The 19,153-nt window shown below is 47.0% G+C and overlaps 1 protein-coding gene across 1 annotated transcript; it reads right to left on the bottom strand.

Annotated features, from left to right (window-relative positions):
- Nucleotides 1-14,115: 14,115 nt before the first annotated feature.
- LOC137829161 (uncharacterized) lies at nt 14,116-15,548 on the bottom strand. Its single transcript, XM_068635956.1, has 2 exons — nt 15,239-15,548; nt 14,116-15,194 (listed from the first exon to the last, which is right to left on the bottom strand). The coding sequence occupies exons 1-2, from the start codon at nt 15,546-15,548 to the stop codon at nt 14,116-14,118; spliced, it is 1,389 nt and encodes a 462-aa protein (XP_068492057.1).
- Between the last annotated feature and the right edge of the window lie 3,605 nt (nt 15,549-19,153).

Raw genomic sequence — 19,153 nt, 5'->3', positions numbered from 1 at the left:
CTGAACCCAGATGGTCATACTGACACCAAGCTAAGTCGTCTTACCTGCATATAGATGACCAATTTACACACAGAGCGCCTACTCGGATAATCTCACCAAGAAAGGTCGTCTTATCTGTCAATAGTTACTCAACTTATACTGGGCACCTGTTCAGATTATCTTACCGAGGAAGGTCGTCTTACCTGACTTAAGCCAAACAATCTTAGTTATGGCCAATTAAACTTCAGAGCGCCTAAACTCATAATCTTACCAAGAAAAGGTCGTCTTACCTGACGATACATAACTAATGTACTCGCATGACGCCTACCCGAATAATCTTTACTGAGTTAGGTCGTCTTACCCCGTGCTAAGACTGATTCATTCATTTCTCAAGGTAACTGAGCTCGGATGACCACTCAGCTAACCCCTCTTTCCATAAGCATAAACAGATGATTCCAATATGCCTCCTTTAACTATCTCGCAGAGCGCCTGAACTTTGGTGATCTTTCTCATATCGAATTAACCCGACTTACTATGCATTTAAACAATCTTAGTCACAATACTTATTTCCAAGGCGCCTAGCTCGAGTGATCGCTCGTACACTGAGTTAGGTCGTCTTACCGTACCTTAAGCCAAACAATCTTAGTTATGATCAATTAAACTTCAAAGCGTCTGAACTCGGATAATCTTACCGAGAAAAGGTCGTCTTACCTGACCTTAAGCGAAACAATCTTAGTTATGGTCGATTAAACTTCAGAGCGCCTGAACTTAGATAATCTTACCGAGAAAAGGTCATGTTATCTGACCTTAAGCCAAACAATCTTACTTATGACCGATTAAACTTCAGAGCGCCTAAACTCGGATAACCTTATCGAGAAAAGGTCGTCTTACCTGACCTTAAGCCAAACAATCTTAATTGTGGCCGATTAAACTTCAGAGTGCTTAAACTTGGGTGATCAGACCGAGCTAGGTCGTCTTACCTTGTGCTTAAACAAACATATCTCACAGGGCGCCCATTCTCGGGTCGTCTTACCTGCCACTAGATAATCAATTCGTACACAAGGCGCCCATTCTCGGGTCGTCTTACCTGACGATAGATAACCAATTTACACATAGGACGCCTACTCGGATACTTACCGAGAAAGGTCGTCTTGCCTGTGCTTAAGTAAATCAACAAGCAAGTCTAATGCACCATCTTTTGAGAACAAATTTATCACTAGATGACCTCATTAAAAAATCCCATTCGAGGGAAAAAGAGTGTCACCTAATACAACATTATTGTTCAAAAGGAAAGCATTAAAGCTAAATACCTTAACTGAAATAAAACTTGAGGTTCGCCGCATTCCATGTTCTAGGAATGGCTCCCCCCTCTAGGGTTTCTAGTCTGTACGCTCCATTCCCGAGCACCTCGACTATGCGGAACGGGCCAATCCACTTCGGAGATAACTTATTCTCTAGCTGGTAGGGGTGAACCTTTCGCATCACCAAGTCGGCAACCCTGAACTGTCCAGGCTTCGTCTTGGGCTTTTGCTTAGCTTCACCTTCTCTTCAAAGCCTTAGAGTTAATGCGGGCTTGTTCACGTACTTCGTCTAGCAGATCCAGGTTCACCTTCCTTCTTTCGTTAGACTCTTCGATAACGAAGTTCTGGAACCAACAAGAGCTTTCTTAGATCTCTATTGGTATCATGGCATCTGACCCGTATACCAAACTAAATGGTGTCTCTTTAGTTGTTGAATGAGGAGTGGCGTGATAAGCCCACAGAATTCAGGGAACTTCTTCTAACCAAGTTCCTTTAGCCTTCTTTAATCTCCTATTCAGCCCTCTCAGCAAGACCCTGTTGGATGACTTAACCTGGCCATTTGTCTGAGGCTGTTCTACCGAGGAAAAAATATGCTTTATCTCGAGCTCCAAGAACAACTGATACAACTGTTGACTTGCAAATTGGGTTCTGTTGTTGGACATCAGGTGTCCAGGTGATGTGAATGCAATAACAAGAATACATGATTCTTTGACATTCTTAGGAGCAACTTGAGTTGGTCATGAAATGACACTTTACTTAGAATTGGATCAATGTTCTAATTCAAGAACTCACCAAGACTTTGCACCAAACCAAAGCTCATATGGAAGTCCATATATTGTCAAATGGAATCAAACAACAAGGAATGAAGAACAAGAATGGAAAACCGAACAGAATTGCAAGATTAAGTTACTGTACCGAACATAAATTGAACACAAAGCTGGAAAACACAATTTCAATCGGTGGAAATGAATGGAAAACACTAAGCATTGGAAACTACCGAATAAAAATGAAAGAAATGAAGGAAGGAACACTTATGGAATGAAGCTTGCTGGATTTGAGACTTTGGAAATTCAGTCACGCCACTTGGAGTCTTGTTCCAAGTTAAGTGCAAGGTTGCCGCCACTTGAAGCTCACCATTGGCACACAAGATAAGACAAAGGAAGAAGAAGACAACAAGACTCACAATTTCTCTCTAAATTTGAGTATAGTCTCTCTACTTCTAAATTCCAAATCTGATTTGTACAAGGGCAACACCTTTATTTATATAAGGTGCTGAAATGCAAAGCCAAATGTCCCCCAAATGAGACTCAAATTCGGCGCCAACTAGTGCATGAAGGAAGTGTGACTTTCCTTCCTAGTTTGGCACCTCCTAACTCCTATCTACACTCTCCCTAGCATCCCTTACTACTTACACACCTATTTATTACATCCGCACCCCTACTCTATAAAAGAAATAAGAAGAGCCATCTTTTGATACTCTTGTCCTAAAGCTCTTGCCATGCTCCTAGTGATTCGTTGGGCTTGAGCCCCTTGTTGGGCTTGGGCTTCATGGGCTTGAGCATCCTCTACTTGGTTTCCATCAGACTCCCCGGGTTGGAGAGAATGCGTCCACGAATTTGGGAAACCTGCAGCAAAAGGAGTGAGATCAGTAACATTGAAAGAATTACTACCAAGATAAGTAGTAGGCATATCTAACTCATAGGCATTATCATTAATCCTCTTGATGACTTGGAAAGGGCCATCACCACAAGGCATAAGTTTGGACTTCCTTAGAGAAGGAAATCTATCCTTTCTCAAATGAAGCCATACCCAATCGCCGGGCTCAAAGATTAATGCCTTTCTCCTTTGGTTGGCAGTGTCAGCATACTTACCAACTTTCTTCTCAATTTGTAACTTGATGCGGTTATGCAAATCCTTAATAAAAGAAGCCTTTTCAAAACCCTCCTTGCATAGAACCTCATCAAGTACAGGAATGGGAAGAAGATCTAGAGGTGTGAGGGGATTAAACCCATAAACAACCTCAAAAGGAGAATGGTTAGTGGTGGAATTTACTACCCTATTATAAGCAAACTCTACATGAGGTAGTAAATCCTCCCAAGCCCTTGGATTCCCGGAAATAAAGCATCGCAATAATTGACCCAAAGTTCTATTAACCACTTCAGTTTGACCATCAGTTTGAGGGTGGCAAGTAGTAGAAAACAGAAGTTTTGTGCCAAGTTTCCCCCATAAGGTCCTCCAAAAGTGACTTAAGAACTTAGAATCCCTATCGAATACAATACTTCTAGGAAGTCCATGTAAACGAACAACTTCCTTGAAGAAGTGATTTGCAATATGGCATGCTTCATCCACTTTGTGGCATGGAATAAAATGAGCCATTTTAGAAAAACGGTCCACTACCACAAAGATGGAATCCTTACCCTTCGATGTCTTGGGCAGTCCTAAGATAAAATCCATAGAAATATCTACCCAAGGCATTGTAGGGATAGGAAGAGGGGTATATAAACCATGGGGTTGGACCTTAGATTTAGCCTTCCTACATGCTATGCATTTATCACAGAAGGTATGTACGGATTTGCGCATGTGAGGCCAAAAGAAATGTTCATGCAATGTTTCTAAATTCTTAGCTACCCCAAAATGTCCCATAAGCCCACCCTCATGAGCCTCTCTAACAAGAGATTGTCGTATGGATCCTTGGGGAACACAAAGTCTTTTTCCTTTGAAAAGAAAACCATTATGTAAGAAAAAGTCTTTGTGACCTCCCTTGGAACACTCTTGATAGATTAGAGAGAAATCTAAGTCATCATGATAAAGTTCCTTTATGTGATCAAATCCTAAATATTGAACATTCAAAACATTTAACAAGGTATATCTTCTTGAAAGAGCATCGGCAACCCCATTAACTTTACCTTGTTTATGTTTGATCACATAAGGAAATTGCTCAATAAACTCCACCCACTTAGCATGTCTCTTATTAAGCTTGCTTTGGCTTTTCAAATATTTAAGGGACTCATGATCACTATGGATCACAAATTCCTTTGGAAAAAGATAATGTTGCCAATTTTGCAAAGCTCTAACAAGAGCATAAAGTTCTTTATCATAAGTGGAGTAATTGAGATGACTCCCTTTGAGTTTCTCACTAAAATAAGCTATGGGGTGTCCTTCTTGAAGGAGAACGGCCCCAATGCCTATATTAGAGGCATCACACTCTATTTCAAATGTCTTAGCAAAGTTAGGAAGGGCTAGAATGGGGGCTTTAGTTAATTTATCCTTCAAAGTTTGAAAAGCGTTTTCTTTCTCTTGTCCCCACTTAAAAACCACATCCTTCTTTACGATGGCATTTAAAAGTGCGGCAATTGTACTAAAGTCTTTCACAAACCGCCTATAAAAACTAGCAAGTCCATGAAAACTTCGTACTTCATTGACATTGGTGGGTGTACGCCAATGTTGAATTGCTGCAACTTTTGTTTGATCTACATGCACCCCTTTATGACTAACCACAAACCCTAGGAAGTCTATATGATCTAATGCAAAGAAACATTTAGCATGATTAGCATACAATTTTTCCTTCCTAAGAGTTTCTAATACTTGTCTAACATGTGACTCATGATCTTCTAAAGACAAGCTATATATAAGAATATCATCAAAGTAAACCACAACAAACTTGCCAAGGAATGCTCTTAATACATGATGCATGAGTCGCATGAAGGTACTAGGAGCATTAGTCAAGCCAAAAGGCATGACCAACCACTCATATAAACCAAATTTGGTCTTAAAAGCGGTTTTCCATTCATCACCATGTTTAATTCGAATTTGATTGTAACCACTCTTAAGATCAATTTTGGAAAATATTTTAGACCCATGTAATTCATCCAACAAGTCATCTAACCTAGGAATGGGATGCCTATATTTGATGGTAATGTTTTTATAGCGCGACAATCCGTACACATCCTCCATGTCCCATCTTTTTTTGGGACAAGTATGACAGGCATAGCACATGGGCTCATGCTATCTTGTACCCACCCCTTAGCTAATAAATCCTCAACTTGTTGTTGAATTTCTTTGGCCTCTTGGGGATTGGTCCTATATGCAGGGCGATTTGGTAAAGAAACCCCGGGCATGAAGTCTATTTGGTGTTCAATCCCTCTTAGAGGTGGTAAGCCTTTAGGAGGATCTTGAAACACATCTTCATATTCCTTTACCAAATTGTCCAAACATGTGGGACTATCCTTAGCCGACTCACATTCAATAGGTCTAGGAATAGCTAAAAAAATAGGCTTTTGAGTAACTATTACCTTTTTAAGTTGTTGGGTAGATATGAGAAGGCTTCTCTTAGAACTTTTTTTATCATTTTCTTTCTCTCTCTTTTCTCTCATTTTGACTTGGTCCTCATGCACTTCCTTTGGAGAGAGACTTAAGAATGACTTTGTGCCCATGGAAGTTAAAAGAAATTTTGTTGGTAAAGCCATCATGAAAAACTTTTCTATCAAATTGCCATGGCCTACCTAAAAGAATATGAGTAGCTTCCATTGGAACAACATCACACAAGACCTCATCTTTATATTTACCAATGGAAAATGTAATGAGGACTTGCTTGTTCACCACTAACTCACCCACCTCACTTAACCATTGTAACTTGTAGGGCTTGGCATGAGAGATGGTAGGCAATCCAAGTTTGTCTACCACTCTTGTGCTTGCCACATTAGCACTACTCCCCCCATCCACAATTAAATAGCATACCCTATCATTAATAAGACACCTTGAATGAAAAATATTTTCTCTTTGAGTTTCATCAAAAGGTTTTAAAACTTGTCCAAGCATGCGTCTTATTACTAATAGGTCACCCTCATGTGGGCTCTCACCTCACTCTCATTTGGGGATCTAGAAGGTGAGGAATGTCTAGAAGATTCAGACTCATGCTCACTACCATCTACCCCATCATGCATATACATAGTTCGCTTAGAAGGGCAATTAGAAGCAATATGTCCATAGCTTAAGCATTTAAAACACTTCTTACTAGACGATTTAGGTGGTGATTTAGGTCTAGAAGTGGAAGTGGAAGGCTTAGATTCTCTAGGTTTGAAAGTAGAGTCCTTTAAAGGGATATTTGAGAAAGAACTATTTTTACTTTTCCAAGAAGAGTGGTAGTAGGTATCCTTAGAAGAATTTTTGAAAGCATTTTTCCTTGCAAGTTGATTTTCAATTTTACTAGCAAGGTGAACCACATTTTCCAAAGAAGAATATTCTTGCAACTTGATCTTGCCGGTGACTTGTCTGTTGAAGGCCCCGCAACGTCTAACTCCGCCTTCCGTAAGTCAGTGAACAAAACCACCAAAGAGTCGTTTACTCTGAGTCTCTGTGAGGACCGTGCACTCTGCGAATTCTCTCTCTTCTCTCTGTGCGAAAACTAGATCTTTACCAGTATCCAAAAACGTACCTCTGTAACAACGTGGAATGCCTTTATATAAACTCCTGCGCTCCCACGTTGTCTATACACGAAGTAACTTAGCGTGTTTCTTTCGTTGGATGTCTCGTGCAACCTTTGCGTAGGTACCAGGTGCGACTGGGGCAATCGCGCATACCAGGTACTACCTAACGCATGGGCGATCACCTCTGTCCTGCCCCGTGCACGTTACGGGCTGAGAGGGATTCGATCACCGACCGACTGGCTTCCTTGACCACTCTCATGCATGGTACCATAGAACGCATAGCCTCTCCGATCTCTGGTCTCCTCCTGACCACCGATCTCCGCCTGATCACCCTCTTCAAGACACATCAGCTTCCTTGGCCCACCTGTCTCACTAAGAACAGCCCACGTGGCCATCAGTGGCTGACGTCATCCCAGACCGATGACCGACCGGATCACAAGCCCCCAAGTCTCGAGCTGCGTACTCGTCCTCAGCGAAGAGACTAAGTGCTCGCTCTCGGTGGCCACGTGGCAAGTAACGCCACGTCACATGCTGCGTCACGTGTTGTGCTTTAAGTAACGTTACGCTTTCCTTCCCTTATCTTGCGACACGTGTGCGCATCAACGGTTAGCGTGAAGCGTCGCTTGCAGTTCCTTTATTCAAAAACTTACACGCCTCTACTGCTCCATTATCTTCCCCAGCACGTTTCTTTGCAACCTCTCGAACCTTCTTCCGCGATTCATCTTCCTCGCTTCCAGGCTCCCAGAAACCGTTCGCGATCACAAAAAGGTACTCCTTTTCTCCATCTATGGCGTATTTGGACATTTTCTACCGAGTGCATTGCTCAGTAACTGTATTTATTCATGCATCATGAGTCACTTTCCCTCTTCTGCGCTGTATCAAGGCCTCTTCTGACTTTTCTACGTTCCGCTTCTTCTTCCTCTTCGTCGTTGTCATTTCTTTACCCCTTCGAACCATAGCATTTGCTCCCTTCATCTCTTCTAGTTTTTACTGATTCCTCACCTTTTCCCTTCTCCATTGTAGTTACAGACAATGGCTCGCACCAAAACTACCGCGCGCCTTGCCTCGCCTTCTGGTGCACAGCCTTCCGCCAGTGCACCTTCATCGCCCTCAACGAGCGCTACCCCCTCGGCGGGTACACAACCCAGGGTGACGCTCGCTCCACAAGACTACGCGCAAGCGTACAAGTGGGCTCCCCTCCACCTACTCGCTGAAACGTCCAGCCAGCTCCCAGCCAATCACCTCGCCACCCTGCTGAAGGGTGCTGAGGACGAGCCTTCATACGCCATCGACAGGGAGGACGATAGAAATCTGGGTGTGCGCATCCCCCCCGCAAAGCATACCCATTTGCGTAGATGACAGGGCCACCAACGGGGTGCCCTTTACATTCATCTACTCAGCTATCTTCAAGAGGCTGCGCCTCCGCTTACCCTTCACCTTCTTTGTGAAGGAGCTCCTTACTGAGCTGAACGTTACCCCTTGCCAACTTCATCCGAACGCTTAGGGCTTCATCCGGGCGTTCGAGATCTTGTGCAATCACTTTGGGCACCCTCCATCAACCGACGTCTTCCTCTACTTCTTCGAGGCCAAGAACCCGGGTGATAGGTCGTAGGTCAGCCTAAACGGTGTGACAGGGAGGGTGATCTTGGGCCTGTATCAACAGTCTTTCAAGGATTGGAAGGGTAGATTCTACATGATCACCTCCAATAGACACAACCCTTCCCTTCTTGAGGGCTTTCCCCTCTACAGGGTTCCTAAGGTGGAATTTAGGAAACCCCGAGGCCTGGAAACCATGGCCCCATACGAGCGCGAGCTGTGCGGCCTTCTCTCTGGCTTGGGCGCCAAGTTTGGCTCTTCCACCATTATCAAGCACGAGTTCGACGCCGAGAAGCTCGAAAGATACATCGGTTTGTTCCCTCCTTTCTCTTCTACCTGCCTTTACCTAGGGCTTCCGATTCGCTTATTTCCCCACATGCCCCTCGTGCATATACTTGCTAACTACCTTTATGTTTGAACTGCTCACTTTTTTGAGCCTTAGTATGCTAACCTTTTGCTATGTTGCATTGATGCAGATATGACTTATGACAAGGAAAGGCGGCAAAGGCTGCTCGCTCTGGCCAGGAGCCGTCGGGCTGCTGAGGAGCCCCCTGAGGTGGAGGCGATCGCCGAACCCATTCGTGCCTCTCCCATGTCGGTCGCGCCAGCTGAAGGGCGTGAGACCAGGGTTGATAAGAAAAGGAAACGGTTGGCGAAGGCCCCCACCACCGTCATAGCCATTGAGGAGGAGAGCTCTGGGTCCCCTTTGGTCCAAAGAAAAAGAAGGGGAACCGAGGGCCCCGAGGATGATGCCAACCCGCTTCCTCGAGCCCATGCCTCCCCTGAGCGCCCTCCATCGCCAGCCCCCCTTTCCTCCCCATCCCCAGCAAAGTCACCCCCTCTGACTCAAGCAGGTGGGAGTGGGATCGCGCGCTCGTAGGGAACCCCTCGTCCCCAACCATCGCCGCGCCCCCAAGACTCTGCCACCGCATCTGAGGGTGGTGGTGAGAGCTCCTTCCAGGCGACGGGCCCCAGCTCCGAGGGACTCCCCAAGGTTCTCCGCCTGACCAAGCAACTGCTACAAAATCAGGAGCTGGTCAAGTGGAGCTCCAGCGAGGTGGACCTCCATTTGGCCCGTCAGATGGTGCTCTCCTTGGAATTCTCCACACAACACCGCCGCCTCGAAAAGCTAGAGGGCAAGGTGAAGGAGCTGCTTAGCCAATAGGAGTCGCTGCGAAGTGACTATGAGGCTTTGCAAGACACCAACGGCATGCTGAAGGACATGCTGGAGGAATCCAGGATGGCTCGCGTCCAACAAGTCCAGGAGACCATCAAGACTAAGATGCTGATGGGGGATGCCGTCGCCGCCCTCGACTTCCAGCTGCTGGAGACTACGGGTAAGGCCATCCAACTCGAGGCTGAAACCGCCTATATGCGTCAACAGAATGCTAACTTGACAGAGGCCCTCGCCACGAGCGACCGGAAACTCAAAGAAGCCGAGTCGACTATTGCCACCCTGACCATCGAGAAGGTTGCGCTCGAGACCGATAAAGCTGGGTTCGAGGTCAAGAAGACCAAACTATGGGAAGAGGCGGTCGACACCTTCGCTGAGGGTTTCGACTTCGCTCTTGAGCAACTCAAGTGTGCTTTCCCCGAGGTCGACCGCTCCCAGCTGTCCATTGAATTCGAGGTGGTGGATGGCAAGGTTGTCCGTCCCTGACTGCCCTTGACGTGGCTTTTCTTTATTTTGCCCATAAACATTTGCCTTGTGAAAACTCAAACTATAGATTATTAAATTCTTCTCTTTGCTATTGCTTGTTTGTTTGTGTATCTTCTTGCCTTTATCTCTTGCTACGTGCGATTAACTGTTAACCTACACGAGCTTGATGCCAAACCTTAACCGTATTTGAACTTCTTTTATCTCTTACTTTGATCACAACGAGCAACCCTTGATAACTGATGACCGATCGGGTTTAAACCACTGCTACCACCCTCTCATCGGTCGTCGCGGTTCTACCTTACATCTTTCTTCATTGCTTTGAAGCTCCAGCGCTAAGTGCATAGAGGACTTCCACACCGATCGGTCTAGGATGACGCCTTGTTTTTGGGAGGAAGAGTGTTTCTCGACAACCTCTCTTACCTGCCCCAAGGCCACCGTTCCTCAGAGCTTCAGGTGGTTCTACCATCTTCTCACTCCTTGGGTGAGAAGGTATTTGACTAAGAGTCCTACCGAGCCAATATTGACGCTATGCCACTTGGGTAAAGGCGTTTCTCGAATCCTTCCTTTCCCTTCTTTGGGCTTACTAGCGCCCCTGGCGTTTCGAACTTAACTGCCTGCACTCACGCATGGGGTGAGGAGGATTAAGACCGGTTGCCTTCACTCGCGCCTGGGGCGAGGGAGGCCTAACCGATCACCTGCACTTGCGCCTGGGGCGAGGAGGATTTTAAACTCAAAACTTTGCAAACTTTATACTGATAACCTCTTTTTATTTCTGGGAAAAAGGGCTTACCCTTAACTTGTTCACATTGTTCACCTTGGCGCGAAAACGCGGCCTCACTACACATTTTTAACTAAAATAGAGTTTTAAATGCGTGGCGTTCCACGTCCTGGGGATCGCCCCTCCATCCAAGGTTTCCAGCCGATAAGCGCCGTTCTCCAATGCCCCCACTATTCTGAATGGGCCGGTCCACTTGGGAGACAACTTATTCTCTAACTCGTGCTGATGCGCTTTCCTCATCACCGGATCTCCCTCCTGGAATCGCCTCTGCCTCACCTTGGAGTTGTGCCTTCGCTCCACCCTTCTCTTTATAGCTTCAGCGCTGATCCTGACTTCTTCTCGTATCTCGTCCAAAAGGTCTAGATTCACCTTTCTCTCCTCGTTGGACCTCTCTGCCACGAAGTTCAGAAATCTTGGTGAATTTTTCTGTATCTCCACAGGGATCATAGCGTCTGACCCATAAACCAAACTGAAAGGTGTCTCATGGGTGCTAGATTGCGGAGTGGTGTGATAGGCCCATACGATCCTGGGAACTTCTTCCGCCCACGTTCCTTTGGCCTTTTCTATTATTCTCTTTAGCCTTCTGAGCAGCACTCGGTTGGCCGGTTCTACCTGCTCGTTCGTTTGAGGGTGCTCTACCGAGGCGAACACCTGCTGTATCCCCACCTCCTCGCATAGGTTCCTCAGCTGATGGCTCGTAAACTGGGTGCCATTGTCGGAGACTAGACGCTTGGGCACTCCGAAACGGCACACAACGTTTTTCCATACAAACTGTTGAACCTTGTGAGTGGTGATCTGTGCGACCGGCTCTGCCTTCACCCACTTCGCGAAATACTTGATGGTGACGATCAAGAACTTCATCTGCCTGATCGCTAGGGGGAAAGGTCCCAAGATGTCGATTCCCCACGTGTGGAAAGGCCAGGGGCTGTGAATCGACCTTAGTTCTTCGGGGGGCGCCTTGTGCCAATCTGCATGTTGCTGGCATTGTTTGCACCGCTGAGCGTAACCCACACAATCTTCCCTCAACGTTGGCCAGTAGTACCCTGCACGGAGAATTCTACCCGCCAGGGCACGACCGCCGACGTGGCTCCCGCATATTACCTCGTGGAGCTCCGACATAAGCCTCGTGCACTGCTCTCCGTGCACGTATACTAAAACCGGATGGGTGAATCTGAATCTGAAGAGGTCCCCATCAATGAGGGTGAACTTGCTCGAGCTCTTCTTTATTCTCTTTGCCTCCGCCGGCTCCAGCGGAAGCACCCCATCTGCCAGATACCGCTGGTATGGTGTTATCCACGTGTCAGCCCTTCCCGCGGCGTCAATCTCCATCACCTCGTTAGATCCCGTCGGTCGAGCTCTCACTCTCGGTGCTCTCAAGGTTTCCTCTGTGAGAGACCGATGCCCGATTGCGGCACGCTCGCGAGAATCGCACACCTGCTGCACTTGGTTGTTTGTAACGAACGCACGAGGTACCTTCAGTGTCTCCTGGATGACGGTCCTCTGCCTTCCCCCCTTGCCCGAGCTGGCTAGCTTGGCGAGCAAGTCGGCTCTGGCATTTTGCTCCCTTGGTACGTGGATCAATTCAAACGCTGTAAAGGATACCTTCAAGGTGCGCACACACTCAAGGTATGCAGCCATCTGCGGGTCTCTGGCCTGGAATTCCCCGGTTACCTGCCCAGTGACCAACAGGGAATCGGTTTTGGCCGTTAAACTTCTTGCTCCAATCTCCTTTGCCAGCAGCATTCCGGCGATTAGGGCCTCGTACTCTGCCTGGTTGTTGCTGGCTTTGAAGGCGAAACACAGGGACTGCTCGATCAGCACCCCGTTCGGGCCTTCTAGGATGACCCCCGCGCCACTCCCCTGTTGGTTTGAGGATCCGTCTACCGATAAGACCCATCGGAAGACCACGCCCTCTGGCGGTGCGTCGCCCGATGACAACTCAACGATGAAATCCGCGAACACCTGCCCCTTGATCGGTCCTCGGGGTTCGTATCTGATATCAAACTCAGATAATTCTACGGTCCACTTTACCATTCTTCCGGCTACATCTGGCTTTTTTAGCACCTTTTGGATGGGAAGATCAGTCATCACTACAACCGTGAAGCTGTGAAAGTAGTGACACAACCTTCTTGCTGAGAATACCACCGCCAAAGCTGCTTTCTCCAGAGCCTGATATCTTACTTCGGGGCCCTGCAGCACCTTGCTCACAAAATAGATAGGTCTCTGGACCTGTTCCTGCTCTTGGACCAGAACCGAACTGACCGCCCTCTCTGTTACAGCAAAGTATAAACGAAGAGGGGCGCCCGTCTGTGGCTTGCACAGCACCGGTGGACTTGCCAAATATTCTTTAAGCTTAACAAATGTCTCCTCACATTCTTCGGTCCAAACGAACCTACTATTCCGCTTGAGACATTGGAAGTAAGGATGGCCTTTCTCCCCTCCAGCGGACATGAATCGCGACAAAGCCGCCAGCCGACCGGTGAGTTGCTGCACTTCCTTCACCGACGCCGGGCTCCTCATCGCCATGATCGCCGCACATTTCTCGGGATTTGCCTCAATCCCTCTCTCTGTTAGGAGGAAACCTAGAAACTTCCCCGCTTCCACACCAAAGATAAATTTCTCTGGGTTGAGCTTCAACCTATACTTGGCGATCGTTGTGAAAAGTTCCTCTAGATCAGCAACATGCTCCTCCTTCCCTCGCGAGGTGACCACCATGTCATCGACGTACGCATGTACGTTCCTTCCTAGCATCGGCGAGAGTACTCTATCCATCAGCCTCTGATAGGTGGCTCCCGCATTCTTCAAGCCGAACGACATTACTTTGTAACAGTAGCAGGACCGCTCGGTCATGAACGCGGTCTTGCTCTCGTCCGACGGGTGCATCCTGATCTGGTTGTAACCCGAAAAGGCGTCCAAGAAACTCATCAGTTGGCATCCTGACGCACTATCTACCAGGGCGTCAATGTTAGGCAGGGGATAGGAGTCCTTGGGGCATGCTTTGTTGAGGTCGGTGAAATCCACACACATCCTCCATTTGCCGTTTGACTTCTTCACCAGCACCACATTGGCCAGCCACTCTGGGTACTGGATTTCCCTGATATGCCCCGCGGCCAAGAGTTTGTGGGTTTCTTCATGGATCACCTGCCTCTTCTCCTCATTGTACTTCCTCCTCCTTTGGCGCACCGGTCGGACCTGGGGATCCATTGCGAGGCGATGGCAGAGGAAGTCCGGGTCAATGCCCGGCATGTCCGAGGCCGTCCACGCAAATGCGCCCATGTTCTTCTCAATTACCCCGGCGATCTGTCGTCGGGTGTCCTCATCGAGCTGCCCTCCCAGCTTGAACCCCCTTCCCCCGATCGCCGCCTCCTCCCACCCCTAAGTCGGGTGGGGTCTTCTTTCTCTAGCGATGACCGCCCTCGCTATCCCAGACTTGCGAGGCGCGATCCCTCTCGCCCCTTCAGCTTCACCTTGGGCACTTCCCGTGCCCCCAAGCATCGCCTCTTCCATTTCCACGTCACCGTGCTTGCCTCTTACCAACGTCGCGACCTCCGCTCTTCCCTCGTCCGACCTTGGTGGCGGCGTTGTGGTAACATGGCACACGCTTCTCCGCTGCTTGAGACTGTTTTCATAGCAGCGACGAGCTTCCTTTTGGTCCGATTTAATGGTAACCACTACCCCCTCCATCGAAGGCATCTTTACCTTCATGTGCCTTGTCGATGGTACGGCTCCTAACCTGTTGAGCGTCGGTCTTCCCAACAGTATGTTGTAAGCGGACGAAGCATTGACCACCAAGTACTTAATCTTCTCAGTGCGGGCTGTGGCACCATCCGTGAATGTGGTCCTCAGCTCCACATAGCCCCGCACCTCTACCTGGTCCCCTGCGAAACCATACAAACACCCCGGGTATGGCTTCAGAAGATCAGGGGACAGCTGCAGTTTGCTGAATGTCGGCCAGAACATCACGTCTGCCGAGCTTCCCTGGTCCACAAGGACCCTGTGCACCTTCCTCCCTGCCGTGACAAGGGAGATAACTATCGGGTCGTTGTCGTGAGGCACAACGTCCTGGAGATCAGCTTTGGTGAAGACAATGTCGACGTCGGGGGAGTGATCCTCCTCCGCCGAGTCGACTGCCAACACCGATCGCGCGTACTTCTTTCTCTGAGAGGCTGTACATCCTCCCCCAGAGAATCCTCCCGCGATCGTGTGCACCTCCCCGTGCACCGGTACCTCGTGCTGAGGATCCCATGCTGGGGCCCTCGATGTCTGATCGCCTTGCGGCTCATGCAAGTAATCACTCAGGAAAACGTTTTTTACCAACTCCGCGAGTTGGTGTCTCAATGCCAAGCACGCGCGGAGTGGGTGGCCATAGGCCTGATGGAACTCACACCACACGTCTTTCTTTCGCCCCAGCACCCTGTCGGTCTTCTCCGGTGCTCGCAGCCGTGCTGCTATGGCTGGAATGGCGATCAGTTCCGCTAGCTCCACCACAAAATCAAACCTGGGGGTGCGTTACTCTCCCTCGTGCGCCCCCCATTCTGATCCCTTCGAGGCTCGTAAGGGCGGGGTTTTCCCTGAGCCCTCTTCCCCTCTTTGGCCTCGTGCACCCTCATCGGCTGTTGAGTCCTGCTTGGTCCTGCGCGCGACTTGTTAGGGACCGCGCTTTCCCTTTTCTCAGAAACCGCTGTTTCTGCAGTGATGTGCGCCACATCACGACGCCTAATCTCCGCGAACGTGCTGGGGCGGGGCCTGATCAAAGAGTCACTAAAGGGGCCTGCAAGAACCCCTTTCTTGAATGCGTGCACCAGCATATCTTCATCCTTGCTGGGCAGCCTCACCACCTGCGCCCCAAAACGGCTAAGGTAATCCCGGAGGGACTCGCCTTGGTTCTGGCGCACATCGAAGAGATCGTACGACACCACTGGGGGTGCCTTGTTCACGATATACTATTCCCTGAACAGCTTCGAGAATTGTTGAAACGACGTGATGTGGCCGTCTGGCAGGCTTACGAACCATTCCAGCGCAATCCCACTCAGGGTACTCATGAATAGCTTGCAGTATACGACATCCGAGCCTCCAGAAAGCATCATTTGGGTGTGGAAAGCCGTCAGGTGCGCTTCCGGATCCTCTACTCCTGTGAACGAGGCCTTCACCCCCACTAAGCCTGGTGGTACGACTGCGCCCATTATTTCAGATGAGAATGGCATGGGGAAAGTCCTGGGAGGGGATGGTGGTGGCGCCACTCCTTCCTCCACCACCCTCTCTTTTTGCGCCTGTAAAGACTGGCGCAGCTCTTCGTTGACCCGGTTCAAATCTTCGTTCTTGCCCTGTGATGCAGCCAAGTCTGCTTGCATCCTTTCTTGCGCCATTCTTGACGCCGCCACATCGTCTTGCAGTGCATCCTGATCTTGCCGGTGATTTGTCTGTTGAAGGCCCCGCAACGTCTAACTCCGCCTTCCGTAAGTCAGTGAACAAAACCACCAAAGAGTCGTTTACTCTGAGTCTTTGTGAGGACCGTGCACTCTGCGAATTCTCTTTCTTCTCTCTGTTTAAAAACTAGATCTTTACCAGTATCCAAAAAACGTACCTCTGTAACAACGTGGAATGCCTTTATATAACCTCCTGCGCTCCCACGTTGTCTATACACGAAGTAACTTAACGTGTTTCTTTCGTTGGATGTCTCGTGCAACCTTTGCGTAGGTACCAGGTGCGACTAGGGCAATCGCGCATACCAGGTACTACCTAACGCATGGGCGATCACCTTTGTCCTGCCCCGTGCATGTTACGGGCCGAGAGGGATTCGGTCACCGACCGACTGGCTTCCTTGACCAATCTCATGCATGGTACCATAGAACGCATAGCCTCTCCGATCTCTGGTCTCCTCCTGACCACCGATCTCCGCCTGATCACCCTCTTGAAGACACACCAGCTTCCTTGGCCCACCTGTCTCACTAAGAACAACCCACGTGGCCATCAGTGGCTGACGTCATCCCAGACCGATGACCGACCGGATCATAACTCTACCACGTCTTGAATGTCCCTTCGAAGGCCACTCACAAACCTAGCTATCTCAGCTTCCTCACTCTCATCCATATTAACTCGAATTAAAAGCGTGTCTAGTTGTTTAAAGTAATCATCCACACCTAGCGTGCCTTGATGAAATTGTTGGAGTTTCAACAATAGGTCTGTCCTAAAGTGTGGGAGTACGAATCTAGCGCGTAAACAAGCTTTCAAATCGTTCCAAGAGACCACGGGCGACCTCTTGTGTAGGTCAATGTCCATGAGATATTGATGCCACCATTGCATGGCATAGTCTAAAAATTCTAAAGAAGCTAATCTAACCCTATGCTCATCTCTAACCCCATTTACATCGAAAATTTGCTCAACCTTAGCCTCCCATCCTAAGTACACATTAGGATCACTTTCACCACTAAAACTAGGAAGTTTTACATTGGGAGAATAAGGGCCAGCCACATATTGGCGCCCCTCTTCATGGTGATGGTGCCTTGGCCGTGCATTGTCTTCATAATATCCATGAGAGGAATGAGAATGCCTTGAAGAATGCCGAAGAGGAGGATGATGTCTTCTCTCTCGGTTTTGGTGGACTTCCTCACGGCTTAACTCCAAGCTTTGGAGCCTTGCCTTCATTTGTCTTATCACATCAAGATAGTGAGCATTTGATTGCTTGGCATTCTTTAAGTCGTAAAAAAAGGCTGCCTTTTGAGGTGAGCAAGGCTTGGAGGACTCTCCATTAGAAAAATGAGCCATGATAAAAAAGTACAAAAAACAGAAACAAACAATTAAAGAAACTTGTTAGACAAATAAAGTGAGAAATAGGTTGCTGGAAAATGCCCAAGAAAGTACTCAAACCACTCCAAGAAAGTATTCTGTCCTCAACCAAGCCTTTCTTGTGGAATGGAGGAGCTTCAAATGAAATAATGTCAAAGCAAACCAACTCACTTAAGAACAAGTCTCCACAAAACTTTTAGAAGAACAAAAAGACAAGCAAGAAAAGGTATAAACAAGAAAAGCTAAACCAAAAACATAAAACAATATATGACAAACTGGAAAAGAATATGAATGAAAGATAAGCAAGAAAAATAAGGAACTCAATGAATAAAGAAGGCACACCAAAAGAGTCCTAAAGAAAAGTGCTAGAGTAGATTGAAGAAAACAGAAAACAAGCTACTGGAAATTTTTTTTAATGCAAGCTGTGCTATGTTTACAGATTTAACTGGAATGATTGAAAACGAACTGGAATGTGAAAAATTAACCACAGAAACTTCAATGTCTTAACTCAATAATGGCACTGGAATGAGGTAAAAACAGTAAGCCAATTGAGAGAAATAATTTTTTCAAAATTGCTGCCCAATTACCGTATTCTTTTCGGCAGTATTGTACACTTTTCGTATTTTATTTATCATTTTTTGTGTACTTGGAATTTTTGAATACTTCTTTTTGCTATGCTTTTGTAACACTTTGAAGAAAGTAAATCCAAATTTTCACAAATTTCAAGTGAGCCAATTAATTGCAGTAAATTGAAAACAGTAGCACGTTTGTAAGAAAACAGAGGAGCCTATTTAGGAATGAAAAACAGTATGATGAACTAGCAAAGACATAATGGAAATTATGTAAAGGAACTTGTATAGAATGAGAATACAAGCATGAACTCAAATCTAAAAATGAAAATGCACAAAGGATCAAGCAATAAACTCAAAAAACAAAAAGTAAACCAAAGCAAGAAACAATCAAAGCAATAAAAGTACTACAAGAAGTAATGACAATTATGGAATAACATGACTAAGACAAAACTTGACATGATTACAAAATTAAAAGATATATCACAAGATATAACAACAAGTGAAAGGAAGCTTAAGGTCAGCTCTAGGAAGGAGAGTGCCATTCCAAAAGAGCAGTCATACTCATATGAACAATGAGTGCCATAATCCTTTTCACAAACACTTGGTGTAACAAAAGAAAAAACAGCAAGGATACTCAAAATAAATCCTAAAACAGAATGGTAAACAACTTGAATTAAAGAGCTCTTGAAAGTAAAGTGCAATACAACTCAAAATTTAAGCAAAAACAAGCCTAGACTCTAGATACCACATGATGTGAATGCAATAACAAGAATACATGATTCTTTGACATTCTTAGGAGCAACTTGAGTTGGTCATGAAATGGCACTTTACTTAGAATTGGATCAATGTTCTAATTCAAGAACTCACTAAGACTTTGCACCAAACCAAAGCTCATATGGAAGTCCATATATTGTCAAATGGAATCAAACAACAAGGAATGAAGAACAAGAATGGAAAACCAAACAGAATTGCAAGATTAAGCTATTGTGCCGAACAGAAATTGAACACAAAGCTGGAAAACACAATTTCAATCGGTGGAAATGAATGGAAAACAC

The sequence above is a fragment of the Phaseolus vulgaris genome, chromosome 7 (genome assembly GCF_000499845.2).
Source record: "Phaseolus vulgaris cultivar G19833 chromosome 7, P. vulgaris v2.0, whole genome shotgun sequence".
Classification (NCBI taxonomy): Eukaryota; Viridiplantae; Streptophyta; class Magnoliopsida; order Fabales; family Fabaceae; genus Phaseolus; species Phaseolus vulgaris.
Note: the sequence above shows the minus strand (reverse complement) of the source record. Positions and strands in the feature narration are given on the sequence as shown.

Coding starts and splice junctions, on each gene's coding strand:
- LOC137829161 (XM_068635956.1), bottom strand. CDS start 15,548: ATGCTGGTGCACGCATTCAAGAAAGGGGTTCTTGCAGGCCCCTTTAGT. Junction 15,195..15,238: donor GGAGAGTAACGCACCCCCAG/GTTTGATTTTGT, acceptor TCGCCATTCCAG/CCATAGCAGCACGGCTGCGA.